Here is a 22,704-nt window from a genome sequence, read left to right on the forward strand (position 1 = left end):
AGCTTGATCTTTATGAGTCACCGAAACTTTTCCTTCAATGTAAATGGAACTGGCTGATGGTAACACGTAAATATCTTGCTGGTGAATAGGTATCCGAATTTCATCATTTTCATTGAAACTGTTATTGTATGGATTATATGTATGAACCTCATAACTCTCGATAGAGTTATCGAATTCAGGTAATTCGTTGATCTGAAGGAGGCTCATACTTTGAAGCCGAGGGCTTTAAGAAATTGTTTATTACTCTGATGAATTTTTTTATATACTCTAACACGTCTTCTTTGTTTTACACTTTCCTTGGTAATAACTTTCTTAATAGTTGGGTTATACTCTTTATAATAATTACTTTTGTTAAATACGATCATTTTGACTTTTTCAAATGAAGACACAAAACAATAGTTTCGCCCTTAAAATTTATATTATTGCCTTCCAAATCCAAAATTTTTATTGTTATTGATGAAATTATCTTTCTTTTGACCGGAAAATATATCACATTACTTGGAGATTCTATAAATCTATGACCTGGAGGAATGTTTGGCACAAACTCATAAATAATATGTGAAGGAGAACCGTTAGTGTACGAACTCTGTACAAGATCACATTCGATCCTTATGACAGACAGTGGTAGAATGTTAACGGATTCTGTAGATTCATGCCATTTATTTGCTTTTAGTTTTTCGTTAGAAAAACCTAGCATAGGTCCAATACTATTTTCTGAATTAAAGTTTATAGTTTCAGTACAGTACAAAGAGCATGTCATTGTATTGATGTTAGATTTTATTTGTAATTCACAATTTTCAACTCTTTCTTTTAGGTATTCATACAAATCTTGTAAATCGTAAGCACCTGGTTGAATAAGAATTCTTTTTTTCTCTTCTCCATATTCAAACACATTATTATTATAGTCTACATTTGGAATTGAATTAAATGCAGAAAAATATACTAAGCCACACTCATATTCGTCTTCCAAAATAAGAGGAGGGGCGTAAAATGATTCTAGAATAGATTTTTCACCCACGATCGTGAGTGTAATAGACATGATGGTTAAATGAGCTTACATATTTTTGTATCATCTATTTATTTTCAATTTTTATTCCAAAAATTAATAAGAAATTTGATACATAGATGGCCACAGTTATAAGAATTAGATCCTTGATAATTGTCATAATTATAATTAATATTCGCTCCCACATATTTTACAAATTCTTTAGGCGGTTTCAAATTACCATAACTATCAAAGTATTCAATGTAATTATTTATTTTTGCATAGGCTACCCAATGAGTTCCAGGATTTTGAGAGCTATCTAAGTTGATGATACCACACTCTTTTTTAAAAGGATATTTTGGAAGTTCATTTCTCATAAATACACCTCTGAAATAAGGAATATTTTTTGAAATTTTTAGAATATCCAAGTTACTTAGAGCACGATTAGGTAGCCGCCGAATCAGTTTTTTTCCTTTGCTGTGTATATTCCCAAACCATTACCATAGGGCTTTATAAATAATCCTTTTCCGATACACAATGTTTCCATCTTCTCGTTATGTCTCTTTAGTTCTTGAAATTTTTTTTTCATTAAATTAATAGCATTGACTGCTTTCACTATACTAGCAGTACCACCCGCTAAGCTGCCCGCGGCAGACAATCCTGCAAATATGGGGACTAGTGGCAAAACCCCACCTGTCTTTGGTATGGGTATTATACGCGGTACATTAACTGAAGATGTCGCTGCTAATTCCTTAGCAGCAGCAAGAGCTAATTCGATTGCAGCTTTTTTGCATTTAGGTTTCAATTTATGGATATGTTTTTTCGCGCGAGATACAATATCCTTAAAGCTTTTCTTAAAACCAGCACCAGAATTACTTGTTTTCAAATTGTTAGATTTTCTTCTCAAAGTCATTTTACGCTTGGATGGTTGTTTCTCCATTTTTAATAAAAGAGAACTCTGCTCAGTATCGTAGATAATAAGAGACTGAAAGTTGTTAACATAAAATGTGTTTATAAAAGATTTAGTTTATCTATCCAACTGTTTTCACTAGGCGGCAGACCTAACCATTTGACATATAATTTATTTCCTTTTGTTTTTAAAACCTTTTCAATAAGATATATATCAGGATGTTTTGTTTTTTGTAATTCTTCAGTATAGAATGATCCTAAAATAGGTCGCTGTCTTGCATCTTTTAGAAGGTAAGTAATTGGATGAGTGTTTTGAACTTGAGCTATATTAAAAATTTCAGTTGACCAGTTGGGAGTATATCCTTTGTCAAAAGTTCCTTTGTATTTGCTTATTCTTACATAATCTCCAATTTTGAATTTTGAACGTTTCTGCGATGGTGCTGATAATTGTAGTAGTCTGTATCTTTTTAGTATATTTTGTTTATTCTTTTCATTAACTTTATCTGGAGCTGTACCAATTGTTCTGTGAAATGTGGAGTTATATTTTTTCATGATGTGCTCGAGGGTTCCATCATTCCATTTGTAATTCCCTTGCAAGCTAAATTGCTTGTACATTTTAGTTTTCAACGTTCTTATAAATCTTTCTACTATTGACGCCTTTTTAGTGGAATAAGTGGAATAATGATTTATACCGTATTTTTGTAATAATTTTTTGAAACAACTATTATAAAATTCTGTTCCTAAATCAGTTTGTAGATTTTTGGGAACACGACCTTTTTCTAGTAACTTACTAAATGCTTCAGTCACAGTTTCTTTATTTTTAAGTTTAAGCGGATATGCCCATGCATACTTTGAAAAAGCATCGATGACTGTTAAAATATATTTATATTGTGAATTATCTTTTGAGAATGATTGCATATCAACTAAATCGGCCTGCCATACATCATCAATGTCTTTAAGTATAACATGTCTTCGAGGAAAATTTTTCCTAACATTTTTATGTATTTCATTTACTACACTATCTTTGCTCATTTTTTGAATTTACGACTTACACCTTCTATATTCCTTTTTAGACTATTTATTTCTGATTTTAACTGCAACAATGTTTCCTCTACTGTTTTTAATCGTATATAGAGCCCATCTAAGAATTTGTCAACATATAGTTTAGTAGCACAGTCGTTTGGGTCAATGGGTGTACCAACATGTTTGATGATTTTATGTTGAGCATCAAAGATATTTTCTAAGGCAGAGCTATCCATTTTCAGTTTCTTGTGTACATGATGACCAAACTTGTTGACATTCATGTTCAACAGTGTTTATAGAACTAAGCAAAAATGTAACCAGGTTTTATTTTTATATACTTATTTTATTATACCAGCTTCTTTAAGTTCTTCAATTATTGATATAATCTCATTGTCATGACTAGTGTTGCCAGCATCTTTTGAAGCAATTAAAATTTTCAATCTATCTACTAACTCATTCGGATCATCCCAGTATATGAAATCTGTATTTTTTTTCAAAGTTTTAAGAGTTGGCATAAAACCACCTTGTTTTTTTTCTTTTAATTCACTATCAGTAAAGAGAGGTTTCACAATTTTAGTATATTTTGTCCCTTTATCGCCTTTAATCTGATTCGTAGGGTTATAATCTCTCCTATGTGCACTAGTATTGCATAAAATATCTTTATATACTAATTTATCTTGATCAGATACAATCTTTACATCTGGTTTACTCTGAAATAATAATTCTGCCAAACCTGGGGTTACTTCATAGGATCTATTTCCTATTTTAGCCATCATATTTTTGCTATGAGCATCACCATCTGAAAATGTTACTTTTGTATTTCCAATCATTAAATTACTATTTTCATTACGTACACCAAAAGGTACATTCAAATTATAGATTTCATTGCTTTTTTCAGGCGTTGGAGATGGAGTATAGAATTCTTCGATTTCTTCAAAATTTTGGGTAGAAGTTATTGGTTTTGGTGTTACATAATTTTTATCATCATTTTCTATGTTTTTAATTTTATCAGAAGTTGAAGGTGAACATGTATCTGGTAAATCATGGTGACTATTGTTTTTATTTTCTTTTTTTTGCAATACTATGGATTCTAATGGATCCGTTATGGATTTAAAAAGTTTGCGCCTTTTTAGTTCTAAATCATCTTCTTCTTCACGCATTTGTTTTGCTTTCTTTTTGATGGTTTCAATTGATTTAATTAATTGTTTCTTTACAACGGCTTCCATTTTTAAATTAAATATGGGTAGGTATTCTTACCAGTGCTCTCATTTGACTGACTAAATTTGTGTCTCGTATGTGGTATATAATTGTAAAATTGTTAGTCGAATTTCACGAATATGTCAAATGTTTTTCTGTACCGACCGTTATTTAGTTCGCAATCTTTGTTGATTGATAAAAACATAAACGGATCTTTCCAAATACTTGCACACAATTGTTTAAAGACATGCCAGCTCATATCAGAATTAACATGTTCCTTATATATATGTTTTAAGTTTATATCATCTTGCTTGAAAATAATTAAAAAGTTAACATTGTCACGTATTAATTGCTTAGGAATTTTTGAATATGTTTGGGTCAAGTAAAAGCAATCAATTTGTTTGTGTCTGCCCATCGAAAAATAATTTCGAATATTAACTTGATTTTCACAAGTCACGTCGTCAAAAATGAAAATAGAATTTCTTAAGGCTTCAGTTGGCGAAATAACTTCTTCACTATTTTTGAACATAATAAATTTAACATCTGGAGTATTTTGAAAAACTTTTTGTAGGAAACAATATTTAGATTGAAAAGTGGACTTTGAGTAAATATAAACATTTTGGAATTTAAGTCCATTTTCGTGCAATAATAAGTTTATCATAATATTTGTTTTCCCACAGTTGGAGGGTCCGCAAATTATGCATCGAATTATGTTTGGTAGAAGTTTACTATGTCGGCTAAAGCATAGTGGTGGTGTTTCAACATCTATATAATTTATTTTTAATGATTCAGCCTGTTTTATCAACTTCATATTACTGATTGATGATAATTTTAAAAATGCAACTTATTAAATAACTTCATATTATTGCTAGTTGATTTAAATTTTAAGGTATTGCTTGTAGGTATCACATTCGTGTTTCACTTCGCACTTGTCTAGCGCACTATTATTTGTCGATGATTATATTAAAATGTAGGTATACATTTTAATTTAAACCTTGTGATAATAGTATGAAATTGAAATTCGTAAGAACTTAATACTAAACAGGTTCTAACATGTCGCTAGAGATTGCATAATGCGGACGAATGTCATACAAGTATATACAATTGTTTTGAAAACTTGACTCCATAGATTTGTTACTAAACAATTTTCATTCCCAGATCTTCTCACGCAAGGAACTCACTCGCTTCTGGTTAGTGAAAAAAATTACTTATATAATATTTTGACTGTATTCTTTTCTATTTTAGAATTTGTTTATTGATATTTTTATAAATGTTGTTTTATTGTTATATTTATAAAATTTTGTATTTTGTTACAGCATCATGTCGGACTTTTATTTCACGGATGACGAAAGAAACACAAGTATGAATAATCCATTTTATGGAGCTCAAGACTTGGATGCTATTTTAGAAAGAGAAGAAGAGAATAGATTGAAAGCTTTACGTGAGCAAAAAAATAATGAAACACTTGAAAATAACACCAGTTTGAAAACCATAAAAAAGAAAAATAAATTGTCTTTAAAAAAGAAGCTTCCAAAAATAGATCATGTGATTTCACCAGCTCCAGATTCATCTTTTGTTATACGGAAAAATAAAGCAAAGGGAAGCCACATTATAAAAATTGAAATACTTGAAATTGATAGTAAAGAACAGGAGAACAGTGCAAAGACTAATTTGAGTGTACAGTACATAGTGAGTGATAATTATGACAATATGATGGATGCTACAGAAGATTTAATTAATAGGATTATACAAAAGCTAAGTGTGCCTGAATAGTTAAATTTAATATTATTTTATTGTTATTTTGCGATTGTAAAAATAAAAAGCATAAATGAGTTCTAATTAAAGTATAAAGTATATTTTATATTTTCATATCATGCAAGTAAGTTGTAGTCCGAATATTTTCCATTAAGTAGTAAGTTTTTATAATACGTTAATCTTATGTTAAGTACTAAGTTTATGAAGTAATGTAAATAATTGGTTGAATTAATAAAGGGAATATAAAATATGTTGTGATTTTATTTGAAATAAAACACTGTGGTAAACTTAATCAAATTTATTAAATGCTAAATTACCATTAAAACTAATATTAAAATTAGACACATAAAAATTTGTAAAATACATAGGTACTTAGCATAATATTTTTACTAAAGAATCGTGCTGTAATGCCCCCAAGGCAAAGTTTTAAAATCATTTTCCATTATTTGCCTTTTATTATCATCACTATTTAATACTAATTTATTAATTTTCTGAGTAAAAACCTGATGATTTTTTGATCGTATGACAAACATATCATCTCTTATATTTTCATTGCAAAATAAGGCTTTCTTATATTTCTCAAAGTTTAATTTTTTTGTCACAGGCTTCGTGATACCCTTTGCTTTACTGATAGTTTTTTTCTCAGAAAGTAAACAATATAATTTTGCGCGTAAACCAACAAATTTAGAAATGATTTCTCCTCCCATTTCGTCTTTAAAATATCCAGGTATTTTCATATTAGCTTTCGGCATATTAAAAATATTATCATCTTCAAAATTGCTAGTATCAAAATAATGAATGTTATCTTTCATATCTTCATAAAAATCATCAGTTTTTACAAGATATAGTAAACTATCAGTATCCGTATAACATAACTGAACATTATTTCCATAGATTCTTTTTATGACCGAATAATGAAAATGATACAAATGCGTTTTCGACAGTTCAAGAATCGTGAATCCAATATATATTGGTCGATCTAAGACAATTTTTGTTTTTTTCAATTGAATAGCTACTAAGTTTTCAGAAAAAATTGATAAACTGTGAAAATGTGGTGCACTAATATATTTTTCCGCTCCATTCAATTTATTAGTATTATTTGTAGTATCTCTCCAAACGTTTACTAGTTTTACGTCAACCTGCTTCCTTTTGTTTTCTATCGTTTTTCCAAAAATAGAATTATTCTGCTTTTTAAAAAAGTCTTTCTCAAAATCAGACTTGGCATTTTGTCTGAGACTTGTGTTTAAAAAAATATAAGGCTCTAAAAAGTTGTCCTGATAAAAAGATAGCACTCTGTATATTTTTAAAAGCAATAAACCATTCTTTAAGCATTCTTGCAAGTGCATATAATGAATAACAAAACGATGTTTATTATATAAATTTGCCACCAATTTTTTGCTTTGATTTTGAGCAGGAGAATATTTTTCCGCAGCAAATGGTAGGTCTGAATGAGCATCATGAATATTATCCGGATAACATAAATCTACCTCGAGAATATATCCACACTGACTTTTTTTAGAAATGTTCCTTACATCAAAATTTTTAATTTCATTTTCATTTAAAAATTTAAAGTCACGCATTGGCATTTTTTGCATCATAGCAAAACCGTAAAGGTTGACACAGTCTAAATAAATTAAGTACGTACTTGACTCATTTTTATTGTAGGATGGTAAATATTTATTGTTTGCTTCAGCATATCTCAATGAACACTGGGCTAAACCACCTCGAATACCTTTTTCTAACATCTGATACATATCCACATCAGAAATCAAATCAAGCTCAACTTTAGTATATAACAACATTGCGTCCCAACTTAAAGATGGAGATGATACATAATAGCAGGGGTCTAAATTATAATAGTCTAAACTCATATTTCTGAACTTTTCAAAAACGTCGCATAGTAATAAGACATCGCATTGTAAGTATAAATCTGTATACTCTCCTAAGTTTTTTATACCAAAAGTTTTCCATATTTTTAAAGCGTGTTCGTAATCCTCAATGGAAATATTTTCACCTGTGAGTTTATTAAAAAAAATCGAATGTTTTGGTAACTTTGTTTCATTATATTTCTCCCATGCATCCATATAATCATAACAATAGACACCCTTTTTACAGGCCAAATTTAATAAGTGTTCATCCTTAATAAATACACGCATATGCTGAAAATCATTCGGATGAAGACTCTTTGCCAGTTTATCCAAACCCGAACTCAAAAAATTAAATGAATCGATAAACTTCAGTTGAGCAGCATTTGTTTTATCAATAGGTAAAAATTTTGTGAATGATATATATTTTTCTTTAGATTTTGGTATCAAGCTCGTTTTTCCGGTAATTTCTGATAATTCTTTAATAAATAAGTGGCAATCATAACCACTCAAGTTATGAAAAATGATCGGTATAAACGTACATTTTTTTGCATTTATGTTACAAGTGTTGTGAGCAGGGCCTCGGTATTTACCTGTAAAATGGTCATGATCCTTTACTATTATATCATATTTTTTAAACATTGTTTTACAGATGCAGCAAATTTTTGCTTCATTATATGAAGTCAACTCTTCGGTAGTAAGAGGAAACATTGGATTATTTGTATTTAAAATACCGTGCAATCTTTTTACATCTCGCGTAATGCTTTCAACAAATTTTTTACCACAGTTTGGTCCGCGATAGCTTACAAAGTCATTAAGCTCAGGTTTAGAATGGCAACATATGTAATAAGCGAAACAAGATGGTTCATGTGTTTGTATATCTTCAGTATAAAGAGATTTATTTTCGTTTGAATATTTACAAAGCAAGCTCTCAAAATCGCCATATATCACGATAGGAATTCTTTGAGTTCTCTCATAGTTTGAAAAATGCAACTTACTACCATCTTCTGGAAGTACAGTTTGTCTTTTAGCACAATCGTGATTGTGTAGTTTTTGTTCATTTGCGAAATATAAAAAACATTCATCACATAAAAATATTTTAGACTTGTGTTTTGTTAATTGCCTTCGCACAAGTCGGCCAAAGTCTTTAATCAAACAGTAATGGGCTTTGTCATTTTTAGTAATATATAATAAATTAACATGGGTAAGTTTTCGAGCTAAAGTCACATACAAAGGACCTGTAACTGTATTATTGGCTTCTAACCCATAAACATTTACACTAATAGTTGGATTGTTCTTCTCAAAGGTTTTAATATCTTCAATTCCCGGAGGAAATGTCATATTTCTTATGTCAAAAAGCAATGAATAATGAGGATATGATGAAACTCTATTGGAATTAAGTTTTGTAGGATACATTTTAGCAGCAATGCACCATAAAAAGCAACAATCATCGAAATTATGAATATTTAGACATGATTTTGTATTTCTTATATGTGATGGTAATGCCAAATATGATCCACCTTTCAGAGGATTATATTTATTAATATTTATCTCCAAATGACTGATAGAATCAATTGTCCAACCAGATTCTGACTGTTCGAATTCTGCGCATTTGCAAGTTAACTTTTGAGCACATTGTAATAAAAAATTATCAATATCAGTACTTTGGACTATAATACCATATTTAGTACTGAAAGATTTAATAGACTTTTCAAAATTTTTTGGTAAAATATACGAAACAAATAACTCGAAATTTACTTTAATGGCAGTGTGTTTCTTTAGAGATATATTTATGATCTCGCGTGTGGTTTTAAATATTTGTGAAAAAAAACTCTCTGGAACTAAAGTTGTAGAGGTCGGATTTACTTTGTAACTGATTATTCTGTTTCTAAAAGCCGTTTTTATAATTTGCACATTCTCATATCTAGATTGAAATAAACTATTAGATTTATGAGTATTTGTTCTGTTATGTGACGATATAGATGTTTTAACATAAAGGTTACACTCTTTGCAGAAAAACATTTTCAATTTCATAGAATTGCTTATCTTGTTTATCTATTTAGTATCTAGTTTCTCAGTTCTGGTTTTAATATTCTGCGTATAAAAAATCGGTAAGGAAATACAGCTAAATAATAAATCAAGCTATTGGCTAATAAACAGTAAACAGTTATTAATAGAATGGAAGTAATGCGATGTTTCGATATCAACATTCAAACATGTCAAGTATCTAGTTTGTATGGTTCTAGTTTCTCAGTTCTAGATTTTAAATTTTGGATAGTTATGAGATGACTGTATTAAAATAAAGTAATCTAGTTATTTTCAGACAATGTGCAGACTTAGTAAGAGTATAAGGGCTGTAAGTATCACGTTATTAATATCCCAACTTCAAATCTTTCGATATGAACATTTAGACATTTTTATTTAATTTTATATGGTTCTAGTTTCATATGGTTCTAGTTTTTATGTTTCTAGTTTCATATGGTCTAGGCTTTGTATGGTCTAGGCTTTGTATGATCTAGGCTTTGTATGGTCTAGGCTTTGTATGGTTTAGGCTTTGTAATTTCTGTAAAAAAAACACGTTAATTTAATTTTATATGGTTCTAGTTTCATATGGTTCTAGTTTTTATATTTCTAGTTTCATATGGTCTAGGCTTTGTATGGTCTAGGTTTTGTATGGTCTAGGCTTTGTATGATCTAGGCTTTGTATGGTCTAGGCTTTGTATGGTTTAGGCTTTGTAATTTCTGTAAAAAAAACACGTTAAAAAATATTTACAGGTACAAACATAAAGATAGTAATTTAATTGTCATACTTATTATATACAATATGTTGCAGATGAAATATTTTTTGAATTTATTTATGAAAATAATTTCTAAGATTTACAAAATTTAATTTACAAAATTTATCTTAGAAATTATTTTCATTTGCAGGGTATAAAATGGGCTGAATATTTTTTAGTTCAGCCTTACTATCATCAATTAATTTGGTGAGGGACTTCCATACCACCGAATTTAAATCAGTTGCAAGTTTTAGTGTGCAGATGGCATGCTTCCAACGCTCATTGTTCGCGAGTTTCTCCACTTCTTCAGAGTTGTAGACGCGCAGCTCGAAGTAGTAGCTGCCTTTCTTCGATGGGTCTGATTGGGATGTATACCCCGACGCAACGCGCCGACTGAGAAAACTTCTCAATTTCGCAGCGCGCACTGGCTTGCTAGTAGATTCATCCTGAAATTGAAAAATATTCAATTTAGTATCATCTGCGATAATTTCAACTCTCTACCTATTATGGTTCATGAGATAAAGCCCGCTGACAGACAGACGTCCGGGCGGACAGCGGTAGCTTAGTAATAGGATCCCACTGGTACCCTTCGGATATGATCCCTAACAAAATAATAACTTTAACAAACTATATTCATAAATTTATATACAGACCAATTGCCTAACAACATTCTTATTGGGAAGTCTTTTAAAAGCTTTAATCCAATAAAATATAAATAAGACAACTCACCTCAGATTCGGTAATAAACCTCCTCCGCTTAACAGATGGACTCGTAGGTGTATTTGGAGACGTTTCGGGTTCAGATTCCGATCCGCTCGATTCGAACGGATTCTTCGGAGCAGAAGAAGTCACCTCCTTTTTCTTGATCGTCTTCTTCCGCTTCACCTCACGTTTCTTCTTAAGAGACTTCGATGTTGATGGGGGCTGCACCAAAGCGATGGGGTCTTCGTCTTCGTCAAATGGATTGATGAAAGATGAAGAGGCCCTGAAAAACAATTTAAGTAACTATCAACATGAAAACTCCAAATAAAAATTCAATAGGTACCTAGTTGCTTAATTCAAAAATAAACATATAAAATAAAAATACTTACATACTTTATTTCGACTGTTGTTGTCGTCGTATCCAAAACTCGGAAAGAAAGGAATGGTGACGCTTAGGATCGACCTATTTATACGCTCGAATTCTAAAACCTCTTTCATAATAAACGAAATGGATTGAAATAAATTAGATTTAAACATTTGCGCATGTAACTTTAAACACTAAATCATCACAACATAAAACTTATATTTGCGAAAGTAATCAGACTAGATTTATACATTCGTATGAACACTGTCTTACGTATAAATTATTGCCGCATCAGCTATAGGTGTTCGATTTTGAAGCATGGAAGACGCTGTTGTTTATAGTTACGCAGTGAATTGAGATCTAACCGTAAAAGGAATGGTATGCGTCGGACTCGCGATAGTTAAAATGTTAAAAGGTTATACATTTTACTACTTTCCATAGGTAGGTATAAAATTTGTGAAAGGTCTAATAATATTTGCTCCTATTTGATGCTTCAATCTTCTTCCTTGCGAATTTGATTTAAAACTTGAGTGGAAATCCTTTAATTTTCGACGTCAAAAAATATCCTGGATCCGTCTCCAAGATGTGAATTGTCTGTGTATCAAATTTCGGCAAGATTCAGCCGTTAGTCTTTAGTTTAGACAGACGCCTTTTTGCATCACTAATCATACTTATTATAAATGCTAAAGTGTGTCTGTTTGTTTGTTTATTGGTTCGTCCTTCAATCACGTCGCAACGGAGCAACGAATCGACATGATTTTTCGTGGGTATAGTAAAAGAACTGGAGAGATATAGACAACTTTTTATCTCGGAAAATCATAGAGTTCCCGCAGGATTTAAAAACCTAAATCCATGCAGATGAAGTCGTGGGGGCATCAGTGAATTTATTATATTAGTACGCATTGTACGTATTTTTTTCGTCCATTAATCTCTATTTATCAAAGTATTTATAACAATCGAAATATATTTAAATAGCGGGAAATGTGTCTAAATTCATCATTAAAGAATTAATTTTCGATAAATAATAATGTATGATAAGCTTGCACACCTTACTAGAAATCTGCTATAATATATTTTTACTAATAAATCTTTATCCAAAATTCATTGTTTGTAGATCAGAATGGAGTTAATATATCCTAAATATCCTCGCTATGCAACTCAAATCGCAAGATTGCGAAGTTTTGATACCTGGCCTCAAGATTTAAATCAAAAACCTCAAGAAATGGCTGATGCTGGTTTTTTTTATACAGGAGATAGTGATCGCGTGATTTGTTACTTTTGTGATGGCAGGCTCAAAGACTGGGGCATCGAAGATCATCCATGGTCGGAGCACGCACGCTGGTTTCCGTCCTGTCCCTATGTTTTACTTGTGAAGGGTGAAACATACCTACAAAGTGATAGCAAAGATGTTTGTGGTGCATCAAAAGTATCTGAACAATTTGTAAATAACAATATAATAAGTTCTTTTGCAGACAGAAACATATTATGTGTTGAAAATATTAAAGAAACACTTTGCTGCAAAATTTGTCTTGTAGAAGAAGTAGCTGCGTGTTATATACCATGTGGTCATGCTATAACGTGTACTAAATGTGCTTTATCGTTGGATAAAATGTTATGTCCGATATGTGGAAAAGCAATCGTTAATGTAATACGAATATATTTCTGATGAGCTATAAACATTTAAAGAGTCTACCTTTATCCAACCTATTATAAGTATGCGCAAGCCTCGAATCAATCGATCGAAATTCATACTAATGAATACAGCAATGCCGGATCAAGCAGAAACACGATCAATATACAAAAATAATTTGAGCGCAACAAATCAAATGGTTAACTATGCGAGAGCAAACTTTTAGACGTAAAATTATCATGCATATGGGCTCGTTCGCATTTCTTATGAATGCCGCAGTCTCGTCGAACTCATCGTATTATATCATCCACTGTGCGGTGCGGGCGTATGATATAGGATCCGCAATAACTAGTCATTGAGGATTTTGTCTCACTGTTGATAGTGATTAATTGTTGCTTGGATTTAGGAATACTCCATTTATTTAATGTGTTGTTGTGGACAGTAGCCTACATTGGGGATCCTGTATCAAAATTCATGGGGATTTTGTATCACGGTGAGCGTAGCGAACGAGCGTTAGCGAGAGTGATCCAAAATCCCCATGGATTTTGATACAGGATCCCCAATTCAACACTACTTAATAAGCATTTCGTTTTTTTGAAAACTTTCACCACAGACCAATAACATAGAAGGACTTTCACTTTTTAAGTGACATTTGACAATGACGTTAACAGTTTAACACAGCGTTGCCAGCATAGACTAGTAATCCGGTTGCCAGATGATATACTACCTAGCCTGACTTAGGACTTTGTCTGTGGTGGCGTTTACTGGCGCGCGTGCGATGCCTTTTTGGAGTGGTTTTTTTTTGTTAGAAATGTCTGGTTTTTGTGTTCTGCTGGTGTTTATTGGTGGTGGAACTGACTGGGAAGCGCTCTAAAGCGGTGCCGCGTGTATGTCGGCGGGCGCCGGCACAGACGAAGTCCATACTTGTAGTTTCCTTAACTTGTAAATAACTACAAACTTGACATTGGCTAATCAATGTAAAGCCAGAGAGAAAAACTATTACTAATCTTAATCTAAACATCTAACTACCTACCTACCTAATATTATGGCGAATTCTACGAATGAGAGCCTAAAAAGGTAATTGAATTTCTAATTCAATACTTGATTTTGGGTTAACGTTCTACACCAATTCGTAACTTGTTTAGTCTAGGTACGAGATAGAGACCTGTGACGCGCAGACAGACAGACAAACAGGGGAGTGACATTAATAGGGCTCCGTTTTTACCCTTTGGGTACGGAACCCTAAAAACTGACTCCTGGTAAGTTGTAATGTCAGTTTTAATAAACACTCGCCCCTTAATCGGTTTCCGACATCGCAAGGGAAGGCGTCGTAGCTTGGCGATGGGCGGCACGGCTTTGCCGATAGGGTGGCTACTAGGCACGGCCAAAGTCTCCCACCAGAACAGACCTGAGCCAATTTCGAAATTCCCAAATTAGCACTCGGAGAATCGTACCAGGTCCTTCCACTAATAACACAACGCTTATCACTACACCACGGAGGTCGTCAAATCCATAAAAAACTACGGTAGATAGGTAGGGGAAAGCAGGTAGGATTCGTACACTTTTTACTCTAAGTCATATAAAACCAAAATTAATAGATATTTCAAAATAATTTCAATGCTGCTGAATTGCCTATTTATCTGACTTTAATTATAATGCAGTTCAGTGTTAATACAAAGTAACATGGAAAAGCTATGATGAATTTCCCAAAAAATGGAAATCGTACGAAAGCACCCCACACGCGGGGTAGCGTCGTACATCAAGTCGGGTACATTCGTACATAGTGGGGAGCCTTCGTACATAGGAATTGAAAAGATTATTTATATGAAATTAAGCATTTATTGATATTGAAATTAACACATAATAAACCTTAAACATAGTGATAATTAATAATGTAGTGTTTTACAATCAAGTTGTTACAATTTAAGTCATAAAATCAACATTAAAATTTTTCATTATGGTGACGTGCGTTTCATCTCCTTTTTTTTCTCTTTCGTCTGGTTTTACAAAGATTAGCCAATGTCAAGTTTGTAGTTATTTGTAACAAGTTAGTTAAACTATACAAGTATGGACCCCGTCTGTGCCGGCGCTCGCCGACACACGTACGGCACCCCCTTAGAGCACCTTCCAGTCAGTCTCAACAAAAAAAAAAAAACACTCCAAAAAGGCAAAGCACGCCCGCCAGCCAACACCAACACAGACGAAGTCCTTCATCTCCTTATCCTTTTGTATTCTCTATTGAACTTCTTTTTTTATCTATTTTACTCTTTCCATTCCTATCAGTCTTTTTTTTTCGCGAGTATCTGTGTATTAAATACTTAATTTTTGTGGCAATTTTCCTACCCTTGTCTTGTTAAGTGCATTCCTGTTCACTTTAGGGTAAGGTTGCATAATTTTAGGCGTCATCATCCCACAGATAATTTAAATTATTCCGAGCGTCAAGTGTTGGTAACATTTGACGCTCGGTGGGCTATGAAACTATTAAGGTAGCATTCGGTTCTTAGCGACAGCGACGCGCAACGGCGACCCGGGACCGCGACAACTGCTTAGTATTAATTTATATGGAGCACTAAACGAATCCCACGACCGCGTCGTGCGACCGGTTGGCGGGGCCCGGGCGTGGCGACCGCGACCCGGTCGCTCCGGAGCCAGCGCCGTCGCGCGACGCAGTCAATATTTACAATATTTTCGGAACTTTTCTTCTTTATAAATTAAATGTCGTTTTATCAGTATTTGAAAGCAACCCTCTTCTTCTCGCGATGTGAAGATTGAGTCGATCTTCATCCTTTTTTCCGGAGGCATAGATAATAACATGATAAGATTATCATTATCTTCCTCATCCTCCAATAGCTGTTGAATACTTTTTTTCGCTCCGGAGAAATTGTCCGACATATCGTACTTACTACAATAGAACACAACCGGCACACATAAAAACTGCGGGAAGACTGGCGATGTCGCGGTCGCTGACATCCGAAAGCTAGGGGTCGCCTTGCGACAGGCGACCATCGTCGCGTAGTCGCTGGTCGCAGTCGCTCGTCGTGGTCGCCGAAGAACCGAATGCTACCTTTAGGTATCTTTGAATCCATGTCACCCCTAGGGTAATATTTGACAGCTATGTCGATTTCAGTATCGTTAGTAGTATAGTTAGTAGGCATCATCACTACTTGTTTCATGTTATCATCTGGGAGTGTTCGGAGAGTCGAAATCCCATATCCCAGTCAGTTCAGGAACTATCTGAACTCACGTTGGGTGCAATTTATAGTACGAATCCACCCCACTCCTAACTGTACGAAGGTACCCCAATACAAAAAATCAAACAATAAATTCAAAATAAAAATAACGGTTAAGGTTATCCCAAAATTAATGTTTACATATTAATCTAGGATACTTATTTAAAAACTATTATATGTTACTTTAACAATTTAAGCTTAACTTATTACGAATTAATGTTCAAAGATGAGTCGAAAAAAAACTTTCGCGGTGTGAAAACACGTTTTGATTTTTCCAAAAAAGCTAAAAGTTATACAGCCACTGCACTTAGCTGTAGCGGTTAGCCCATGAACATGAGCGGGCCTCACATGTACATAAACACAAACGCGTCACCACTCACCATGTACTGTAGTGGAGATATGACTGCTGTACGAATGCTCCCTCTGTACGAATCCCACCTGCTTTCCCCTACAACCTAAAGAATAAATAAAAAAACCGGCCAAGTGCGATTCAGACTCGCGCACTGAGGGTTCCGTACTCGGGTATTTTTTCAAACATTTTGCACGATAAATCAAAAACTATTATGCAAAAAAATAAATAAAAATCTGTTTTAGAATGATACCCCACTTGGTATAGTTCTTACTTTGAAAATTAAAACACATTTTAATTTATTTTTTAAATGATGTAACCACAAATTCGGGGTTTTCAGATTTATTCCTGTACTTGTGCTATAAGATCTACCTACCTGCCAAATTTCATGATTCTAGGTCAACGGGAAATACTCTATAGGTTTCTTGACAGACAGACAGACAGACAACAAAGTGATCCTATAAGGGTTCCGTTTTTCCTTTGGAGGTACGGAACCCTAAAAATAGTAGAAAAATTAAGGTAGATGGGTACAACTTAATATATGAAAAATAATACACAGGTTTAATGTTATGTTTTATTTATTTGGGACAGTAAACAATTACATAAGGCTAAGATATGTGAAAATGTGTAATTTTCGTGGCCGAACAAATTAAGGTGGATGCGACGGGTCTGCCCGCGAAATTCAAATTTAATTTGGTTTTTCGCAATTTATAAATTAATAGAATAAAGTAGGCATAAGGCATTCTAATTGCGCCAATGACAGTATCATCTCCACGTGTTTATATATAAAAAAAAAACTTGAAAGGATCCAGTTTAAGAAATTAGCTCTAGTATCGATTAATTTGTTATAGTCGATAGTAGAGCTAATTTCTTAAAATGGACCTTTTAAAGCAGTGATGGGCAAACTAAGGCCCGCGGGCCAACCTCGGCCCTCGGACTGTTTTGATCCGGCCCGCGGCCCGCCTGCACCCTTAATCAAAAAAATATTATGTTGGCTATATTATAGTCTCGAACATTTAAAAAAAACATCTGCGTTGTGTGCAAAGTGCAACGCAGATGTACATACAATTTCAAAGGTTTAAATCGGCAGGCAACAAACGGCCAGAATAGTGTGAATGGCGAGTGAAAAAAATGTCATCGTCTCAGCACTGCGGGAGGCAGGGGCGCGGGCCTGAGGTAGGCCCGACTTCACACTCGGACACTGGGCAGTGGGTTATTATTATTGCCATTTGTCGTGCATCTGGCCTCTAGTCTACGAATAGTATGCTTCTGCACGAGCGTTGCACTCACATATTGTGTCTTCGCTTCATTGTGATTTTCGTACCTAAGCAGTCTTTTGTAACAGTTACAAAAATATTACGCCGCTGGTCGCTGCATCAGGTGCATATCATACGACTTACGAGTACCCATGGCCGTAACCAGGGGGAGCGGTTTTAGGGGTCTACAACGCCCCGAAATCCCAGACAAAGGGAAATTATTTTAATATGCACTAATTTTTGAATTTACCAATTTTTTGAAAATACTCGCACTTTTATTATGCTAATATTGCATATAGCTAATATGATGCCCACAATTTCGTCCGCATGGATTTATGTTTTCAAAAATCACTCACGACCTTCTTGATTTTCTGTTATAAAAAGCCTACGAGTAGGTATGTCAGTTTCAGGGAAACCAAGTACCTACCTATTTTTGAATAGTACCAAATTTTGGTTAAGAAAATAGGCTGTGAAAAGGTCACAGACAATCTACTTTATTTATGTCACTTTATTTTTTGTTTTAAAACAAAAAAATTGCGCTCGCTACGCTCGCGCTCCTTTTTGTGATTGATTTCTCATCTCATCATCTCGAGGTCGTCCACGCGGACCATTTCGGGTCCCAAGGTGACTGCTCAGGGCAATGACCCTCTTCAGTCGTGGCTACGCCGCCTGCGACTGCGGGCAGGGCACTGGGTTGGACCACTGGTCTGGGAGTCAAGTCCGGATGTCATGTCCGGTGATAGCCGCACGGCAGTGCGATCGAGCCCGCGGATGTTCGCGAGCGATCGGCTACTGCGGCGGCGTGGTATGTCCGTGAGGCTAACGCCCGCGGCTCGGCGAGGTCGAGCCCGCCGGCGATGTTCCGGCGAGCGCCCGTCAGCCAGCGGCGGGGAAGCAATGGTGTCCAATCAGGTAATCAGGTCACGTGGCAGACCTAACTTGTCCGGCGGTCGCCGATGGTATGGCGCGATGCCCCGCAGATGTTGGGCTCGCGTTCCATCCGCGCGCGCGAACATCGAGGTGCTCAGGCGGTGAACGTGGTCGTAGAGGCTCTTCATGCGCAGGTCCCTGGAGATGACCGCGTTCCGTACGAAACGTGGAGCTCCGGCGATGGTGCGGAGCGCTAGCGACTGCTGCGCGCGCAGCGACTTGCGGTCCGTTTCGCTCAGTAGCGCGTACCAAGCTGGGGCCGCGTAAGTGAGTCGCGTACGGACTGTTATGACGGGGCGTCTCGGCGGCAGTGAAACAAACACGAAGTCAGATGAACACCCCGTTTATTTATTGTCTTGTTCACAGTCAACTTGGATACTTGGGTTATACTGAGCGCGGAACCCTAGTGAAGGGTTTATCGAGCCGGAGTCTCTTCTACAGTCTTTTCCAAGGTCCAACCGGCAGGCTAAAACCGGGTCCGAAGTTGGAACGGATAGGACTGAAGAATTGAGAACTGAATTATTGTTGCCAAATGCATCGTTTTATAGGCCCCATACTGCTGATTGATGATTTATTATTGATGTCAATTTGGAAATAGCAAGTCAGCAATATGCGGCCTAGGCTAGGGTTATAACAGGACGTACGTCTTGTAGACGCACAGCCTCGTACGGAGATGCAGGTGGGACGCCAGCACAGGGCGCAAGAGAGCCCGTGCGGCGCGCGTCTGCGCGAACACGTTCTTCACATGTATCGCTGGCCCCACCGCCACGGGTATCGCTCTTAGGAGAGACCATCGATTGGACGCCCTCGGCCAAATATCTGGGGGTGACCATCGATAGGGGACTCAAAATTGATTTCTATTTCATGTGTCCATAAACGATTTGGTTGAGCCCCAACTGATTTCAAGCCCCCTTAAACGATTTTTATATAAACCTGTGAGGATGATACTGCCACTGTCGGAATTAGAATGCCATAAGCCTACGTTGTCGTATTAGTTTACAAATTGCGAAAAACCAAATTAAATTTGAATTTCGCGGGCAGGCCGGTCTCATGCCCGTTAAGTAAGATAATTGTACAATGTGGGAAATCATATGAAAGGGCTTTACCTGTACATTCTAAAACAGATTTTTATTTATTTTTATGCATAAGTTTTTGGGTTATCCTGCAAAATGTCAAAAAAAATACCTGAGTACGGAACCCTCGGTGCGCGAGTCCGGTGGTGTGATGAGACATGCAGCTCACAAACATGATAAAGGTTTTTCACCAGTGGCAATGTGAGTTCTCTCTCCTATGCCATATTAGACTAGTTCCATTTGCACATTATTTTGTAATTGCATAACTCACAAGAAAATGGCTTATCGCCGGTATGGGTTCTCATGTGCATCACTAAATGGTTCTTTGTTATAGATTTGTAATTGCATATTTTACAAGAAAATGGCTTATCGCCGGTATGGGTTGTCATGTGCACCACTAAACTGCTCTTTATTGTAGATTTGTAATAGCAAAACTTACAAGAAAATGGCTTATCGCCGGTATGGGTTCTCATGCGCGTCACTAAACCGCTCTTTGCTGTAGATTTGTAATTGCATATTTTACAAGAAAATGGCTTATCGCCGGAATGGGTTCTCATGTGCGCCACTAAAGTGCTCTTTAATGCAGATTTGTAATTGCATGACTTACAAGAAAATGGCTTATCGCCGGTATGGGTTCTCATGCGCGTCACTAAACCGCTCTTTGCTGTAGATTTGTAATTGCATATTTTACAAGAAAATGGCTTATCGCCGGTATGGGTTGTCATGTGCACCACTAAACTGCTCTTTATTGTAGATTTGTAATAGTAAAACTTACAAGAAAATGGCTTATCGCCGGTATGGGTTCTCATGCGCGTCACTAAACCGCTCTTTGCTGTAGATTTGTAATTGCATATTTTACAAGAAAATGGCTTATCGCCGGAATGGGTTCTCATGTGCGCCACTAAAGTGCTCTTTAATGCAGATTTGTAATTGCATGACTTACAAGAAAATGGTTTATCGCCGGTATGGGTTCTCACGTGCCGCACTAAACCGCTCTTTGTTGTTTTGTAATTGTATATTTTACAAGAAAATGGCTTATCGCCGGTATGGGTTCTCATGTGCACCACTAAACTGCTCTTTATTGTAGATTTGTAATTGCATAACTTACAAGAAAATGGCTTATCGCCAGTATGGGTTCTCATGTGCGGCACTAAACCCCTCATTGTTGTAGATTTGTAATTGCGTAACCACAAGAAAATGGCTTATCGCCGGTATGGGTCCTCATGTGCGCCACTAAACCGCTCTTTGTTGTAGATTTGTGATTGCATATTTTACAAGAAAATGGCTTATCGCCGGAATGGGTTCTCATGTGCGCCACTAAAGTGCTCTTTAATGAAGATTTGTAATTGCATGACTTACAAGAAAATGGTTTATCGCCGGTATGGGTTCTCATGTGCCGCACTAAACCGGCCTTTGTTGTAGATTTGTAATTGCATAACTCACAAGAAAATGGCTTATCGCCGGTATGGGTTCTCATGTGCGCCACTAAAGTGTTCTTTAATGTAGATTTGTAATTGCATAACTTACAAGAAAATGGCTTATCGCCAGTATGGGTTCTCATGTGCACCACTAAACCGCTCTTTGCTGTAGATTTGTAATTGCATATTTTACAAGAAAATGGCTTATCGCCGGTATGGGTTCTCATGTGCGCCACTAAAGTGCTCTTTAATGTAGATTTGTAATCGCATGACTTACAAGAAAATGGTTTATCGCCGGTATGGGTTCTCATGTGCGGCACTAAACCGCTCTTTGTTGTAAATTTGTAATTGCATAACTCACAAGAAAATGGCTTATCGCCGGTATGGGTTCTCATGTGCGCCACTAAAGTGCTCTTTAATGTAGATTTGTAATTGCATAACTTACAAGAAAATGGTTTATCGCCGGTATGGGTTCTCATGTGCGGCACTAAACCGCTCTTTGTTGTAAATTTGTAATTGCATAACTCACAAGAAAATGGCTTATCGCCAGTATGGGTTCTCATGTGCGCCAATAAACCGCTCTCTGCTGTAGATTTGTAATTGCATATTTTACAAGAAAATGGCTTTATTCCAGTGTGGGTTCTCATGTGCGTCACTAGTGCACCACTTGTTGTACATTTGTAATTGCATAACTCACACGAGTAAGGTTTTATACCAGTGTGGGTTCTCATGTGCACCACTAATTGACTTTTTGTTGTACATTTGTGATTGCATAACTCACACGAGAAAGGCTTAATACCAGTATGGGTTCTCATGTGCGTCACTAAATCGCCATTTCGAGAACATTTATAATCGCATAACTTACACGAGACAGGTTTTATTCCAGTGTGGGTTCTCATGTGCCTCACTAAATTACCACTTACAGAACATATATAATCGCATAACCCACACGAGAAAGGTTTTATCCCAGTATGGGTTCTCATGTGCTCTGCTAAATTACCACTTAGAGAACATTTATAATCGCATAACTCACACGAGAAAGGTTTTATCCCAGTATGGGTTCTCATGTGCGTCACTAAATTACCACTTCGAGAAGATTTATAATCGCATAACTCACACGAGAAAGGCTTTAAACCAGTGTGGGTTCTCAAGTGCGACACTAAACTTACATTTCGAGAACATTTATAATCGCATAACTCACACGAGAAAGGTTTTATCGCAGTATGGGTTCTCATGTGCCT

General features: G+C 35.5%; 2 protein-coding genes and 1 long non-coding RNA gene across 4 annotated transcripts in view; 2 read left to right on the plus strand and 1 right to left on the minus strand.

Moving 5' to 3' along the window:
- LOC123876481 (hemicentin-1-like) overlaps positions 1 to 22,704 on the plus strand; it is a 74,318-nt gene that overhangs the window by 20,744 nt on the left and 30,870 nt on the right. The window lies entirely within an intron of this gene.
- On the plus strand, positions 116 to 22,539 carry LOC123876482. Its single transcript, XR_006798368.1, has 3 exons — positions 116 to 126; positions 8,186 to 8,188; positions 22,471 to 22,539. It is a non-coding gene; the product is annotated as an uncharacterized LOC123876482 (long non-coding RNA).
- Positions 19,907 to 22,698, minus strand: LOC123876479 (gastrula zinc finger protein XlCGF57.1-like). Of its 2 annotated transcripts, none has more exons than XM_045922760.1 (2): positions 22,582 to 22,698; positions 19,907 to 21,993 (listed from the first exon to the last, which is right to left on the minus strand). In XM_045922760.1, the coding sequence occupies exons 1-2, from the start codon at positions 22,696 to 22,698 to the stop codon at positions 21,205 to 21,207; spliced, it is 906 nt and encodes a 301-aa protein (XP_045778716.1). In that variant the 3' UTR covers positions 19,907 to 21,204. The 2 variants fall into 2 exon arrangements, with proteins under 2 accessions (XP_045778716.1, XP_045778717.1); XM_045922761.1 differs by having other exon boundaries at positions 19,907 to 21,987; positions 22,577 to 22,636.

This window comes from Maniola jurtina, chromosome 21 (assembly GCF_905333055.1).
Source record: "Maniola jurtina chromosome 21, ilManJurt1.1, whole genome shotgun sequence".
NCBI classification, from domain to species: domain Eukaryota; kingdom Metazoa; phylum Arthropoda; class Insecta; order Lepidoptera; family Nymphalidae; genus Maniola; species Maniola jurtina.